A 5,058-nucleotide genomic window follows, 5' to 3' on the forward strand; every position below is an offset into this window, starting at 1 on the left:
AACTGCTCCCATAGCCCTGCAAGCAATGCTTGATCATTAGCTCTGGCTTCTTGGGCTGCTGCTTGCTGCTGATCCACTTGCTCCATTTAGGCATGGAGAGTCCCAAAGCTGCATAGGTTTGGTCAGATTCCCATTGGGTTTTACTTGTGGCTTTTTTTTGCTTGCGCACACACTTCTTGAGCTTATGCTACGCGGCTTCAGCTCTCATGAGTTTGTCCATGCAAGTGGTGTATGATTCCTGCCAGAAATCCCTGGTGTCTTGGCGTGCGCAAAACATCTTCATCACCGCAAACATTGCACTCATGGCGGGACTAGAGCTGTTGGCCCGCTCATCTCGATCTCTGATCAATGCATTTTGGTTACGTTGTTCCCATATTGTGGTGGACGGATCCACCCAAGGAAACATACTCGCTGCACTGCCAGTAAGTGCATCTCCATGCTGCTGGCAGATTTGCCTCAAAATCTCAAAGGCCACAACTTGGGCAGCCTCCCGAGAAGTTTTCCCTTCCGATTCTACCTTCCACTCCTGCCAAGAAAGCCGCTTGTGTGCGGGCTAGTATAGTGAGCCGCACCTCGTACCATGGTTGTCCCTCCAAGTACTCTTCAATCCAATGATAAAGGGGCGGTTCATGGTACCCCGCAAAGTGCAAAACTCTCCACAATAGGGTAGGCGTTCTGAAACCATTAGGAAATTCTCACATCCAACTGGTGCTGCCATCTGTACCATCAACATGTACACTTTTGTGAGACAAGGCCATAATGGATAAGAGTTACATAACCGAGTAAGAAATTTATAAGGGGAGGAACAATGTAATTATTTGAATGATAATATCATGATGCATGCTCGTTCCGTACGTCCTCACAAACTTAGGAAAAATTGTTTCTAACGGTAGACACGGTGGCATACATACGTTCTCTCATATATAGCGTAACTAGTCGAGCTACACATTTTATTGTTAGTGTACCTGCATAAAAGTTTCATTTCAGCCCAAACCCATAATTAAATATGCAGAATGTAAATCTAAATACTTCCATATATGCACACCCGTACATATACTTCCGTATCAAAACTACCCGATAATAGTTTATACCCACAATTAAATACGCACCATATACACATGCAAGCACGCATACATAGCCGTACCAAAACTAACTCTCCTCGACCGCACGCTCACATCTTGCGGTCATGCCACTCATCAACTTACCTTGGTGTAGAGGCATTCGATCCATATATTACCATTCAAGTGAATGGCATCCATACAATAGCACGCCGTATGGACGACGAAGTAAAAACCCCCATGTTAGTACTTAAATAGCCACCTAATAGTCCTTAATTTGGGCATAAGGAAAGTGATTATTGGCACACTTTAGATTTGAAATACCTATTTATATAGCTATTAGTTGCTAGAGAAGGGTTTTGGGAAAACAAAAACTTTTGTTTTAAATACACATGTGACAATCAACGTTGAATCTTGCTCTGATGCCAGCTGTCGCAGAACTGACCAATTTATAAGAGTACAAGTACAATGGTAGCCCGCAAGCTATTATACTGTCATACTTGAACCCATATAAACCTGGTAGTCCGTTGAGTACCACGACGGGTCTCGATAAACGATTTACAACAACCAAGATCGTATATGATTCAACATACATGTCACATATTACATAAAGTTCACCGATACATTTTCATCATCAGAGTATGAAACAAAGTTATTACAAACCAAGTTTGATAACAAAAGCGGAAGCAAATTAAGTTTGAAAGTAAAGTTTCCAACATAGTTTAGTACAGTGCCAACATACGATCACAGTCCACAAAAGCATGTAGAGGGATTAATTAAGAAACCTGCCCAAGGCTTACTCCTCATCCACAGCGGGATAGAAGCAACTCTTGCAATAACCATGATACACAGTGCCATCTGCAACAATGGGAAATAAAACCCTGAGTACAAGAAGATACTCAGCTAGACTTACCCGTCATAAACCAGAAATAAAGTGACTCCAAGGATCATGCAAGGATGTATAAGTGGAGATAGCTTGACAACATTTTGCATAAAAGCGATTAACTCAGTTATATAATTATGATCCTGTTATCACGTTAATTATGACTATCCATCTCTAAATTAGCAACTATCCTATGCCAAACATGTGGTATATCATTTTAATAGCATACAATAGTAACCATAGCAGGTCTTGTAATTCCATATTCATTCGAACCATCATGTTCCATAACACAGTGACTACGATGTTGGGACTAGCCAAGTTTCTCACTATCCGGGAGAGACGATGATTCGAATCGATTTCAACCAGCTGGGAATTTATTCCTAACACAAACCCAGGCAGACCAGATCATTAGTTGCCTTAGGTCACCTTTAGTACAACTCAGGTCCACATTTTGCGGGTTCGTACCGTGCCGCACAATTGGGGACACCAAATGCCAGGACGTTCAGTCCTAGCCTGCCCTTGGGCTCAGTCTGGCTCCCTGCAAGGAGCGCACAACAGAACGGGACCCGGCCTGAGTTGAGCTACTCGTCTTCGCGGTCAGAATGAGTTATCCAGTCAGCTAAGTGATAGGCATGCGTTCAATCTTGTCAGAAGCGCCAACAATGGTATGGTCCTTAATCGGCACAGACAGAATCACATGAGTCAACCTACGCATAGACTCCCCCGGCCTTGATTTTCTTTTACCCCATGGTTCTGTTCCACGATAGCAAATATAGCCAATCGTACTTCGGTATCCACCTATATCTCGCAGGTGACAGGAAATCACCCGACTTCTACCGGTCTAAGCATGGCTAAGCATATATTCGATCCTGGACCTACATAGGGTTAACGGTGTATATATATCTGGACAAGGAATTTATATGCATCAAGTGGTTCCATTCAACTCTTATAACCTAATGCATCAATCATAAGAACTTGAGTAGTATTTTATAAAATACTAGGAGACTTAGAATGCTCCGGGGCTTGCCTTTCAGAAAGGAAGTGGGGCGGTGATCAGGGCACTCTGGAAGCTCTTCTGGGTTCTGCTCCTCGCCTTCGGGAGCTGCGGCTTGAGGATTCTCCTGCTGGTCCCCTTCATCTACTTCGTCGAACTCCAGCAACGTTATTTCTTCCTCCTATCCTAGATGCATGAATATGGCATAAGATATTGCGAATATATGCATGCCAACAAATATAATATGATGATACGTGATGAATGCATTCTTGTATGTATTTTTAACATCATGGTGCTGAAGTAATAACAAGTGTATCACATTTTACTGAGTATGTGCATATCTCTTACCAAATCAAACACTTCAACAATTCAGTTATTACACTACAAAATAGCAGCTACTTGTTTTACTCATAACTGAAGTTCTACTTATCCAAATGTGGTGATCTTGGACTTTCTGGAAATCTTATAAAATTATCTACAACTCTTATTTAATCACTAAAAGCTAATTCACAATTTATCTTAACCAAAACAGACAATCAATCCAGTGCTGTCCAGAAATTCCAGAGAGCAAGCAATTCGGAAATACTAAATTTAAACAGCTATAACTCCTAAACCCTTTGGCCTATGGTCCTGAAATTTTTACAAAAGATATATGAAGAAGTTATCTACAACTTTATTATTAACCATTTTTGCAGCAAATATTATTTTCACTATGCAACACACCAAACTACAGAATCTGTCCGAAAACCCTCCCAACTCGAATTATAAAGCAACAATACGTTTACTTCATGTAAGCATTCCAATTTTGACAACACAAAGTCTACCAACAGTTCAAGCATACCAAATACACTCAAGAAAACATAATGGTAAAGCCCAAACTATTTATTTAAATGCCTTTATTGTTTTATTTAGATACTTAGGTTAAATAATAAACATATACCAAATGTGCATCATAAATTCTCAAAAATTTATAGTAATTTACTAATGCAACCAAAAGACTACTGTAAAAGTTTCATGCCATTTTACCAAGTAAAACATCCTATGCAAAAATAACAAGGCATAAAGGCTTAAAATAGCATAATTAGAAAACCCTGATGAAAAGTGTCAAGCAACAAATTTTATATTTTTCTTAGCATCTATATGTTACTAGGACAACCTCCAACAAATTTCATTAATATTGGATTCATAAATAATTTATAAAAATTCATACAAGGATCACTTAATTATAAAAGAAAAATCTATAACTATAGATCCATACTTGCACTGACCCTAAAATGTTTACCAGAGCTCATACATGTCAAGAATAGCTCATCACATAAATTTCATAATTTTTGGAGCACATGAACTGTAGATATAAAATAAACAAGTTTACATACATTCAAAAACACATTTCAAGTTTCAATTTAAATCCTCCAAAAACTCTACTACAAATGCTAATATCATATTTTTCCTAAATACTACACTTCCTAAGGAACACTACAAAATTTAGTTCACAATTTTTGAATCTACACAGCTCAACTTATAAATTTTCAAAGTGGCACATAAAACAGGAAACAAATGCACTATCTTCTGTACTGCTGTCACTGACCCACTGGTCAGTCGGCCCCACCAGTCAGTGACCGAAAGCAGAGTAGGCGGCGCTGCTTGACATTGCGTGGCCACGGCTCGTCGACGGCGAGCTTCACCGACGACGGCACCTACACTACGGTGAACCCCTCGACCTGGCGCACATGTTGGGCTATCTAGGCGGGCGGATAATCGACGCGAAGGACGGCGGCGACGGCCATGGCAGCTCGGCGGAGCTGGACGGCGGCGCTACGCCGGTGGTGGCCACGGTGACGCAATCTAAAGCGCGGACGAGCATCTTCTAACAAGACGAACCTAACGCACAAGATAGCACCAAGAATGGTGGACGGAAATGGCGTGGCCACGACGATGGGCTCGACGGCGGAGCGGGATGACGGCGATACGCCGTAGCCGGCCAAGGCGGCGTCATCTAAGGTTCGGCCTAGGCCCTACCGGCTATGGGGATGCTAGCATACTCACGGTTGTGGCACACGATGGACGGAGGCGTCCCGGCCACGACGAGCTCGCGCTCCGACGAGGTGCCCGTGATGGCAGCG

The 5,058-nt window shown here is 41.9% G+C and overlaps 1 protein-coding gene across 1 annotated transcript in view; it reads right to left on the reverse strand.

Annotated features, from left to right (window-relative positions):
- Positions 1–4,677: 4,677 nt before the first annotated feature.
- LOC136479457 (citrate-binding protein-like) overlaps positions 4,678–5,058 on the reverse strand; it is a 1,050-nt gene continuing 669 nt past the window's right edge. Inside the window, exon 3 of the mRNA XM_066477325.1 lies at positions 4,678–4,802. Coding sequence (XP_066333422.1) covers positions 4,678–4,802 — 125 coding nt within the window. The remainder of the gene's footprint in view (positions 4,803–5,058) is intronic.

Source organism: Miscanthus floridulus, chromosome 9 (assembly GCF_019320115.1).
Source record: "Miscanthus floridulus cultivar M001 chromosome 9, ASM1932011v1, whole genome shotgun sequence".
Lineage (NCBI taxonomy): Eukaryota > Viridiplantae > Streptophyta > Magnoliopsida > Poales > Poaceae > Miscanthus > Miscanthus floridulus.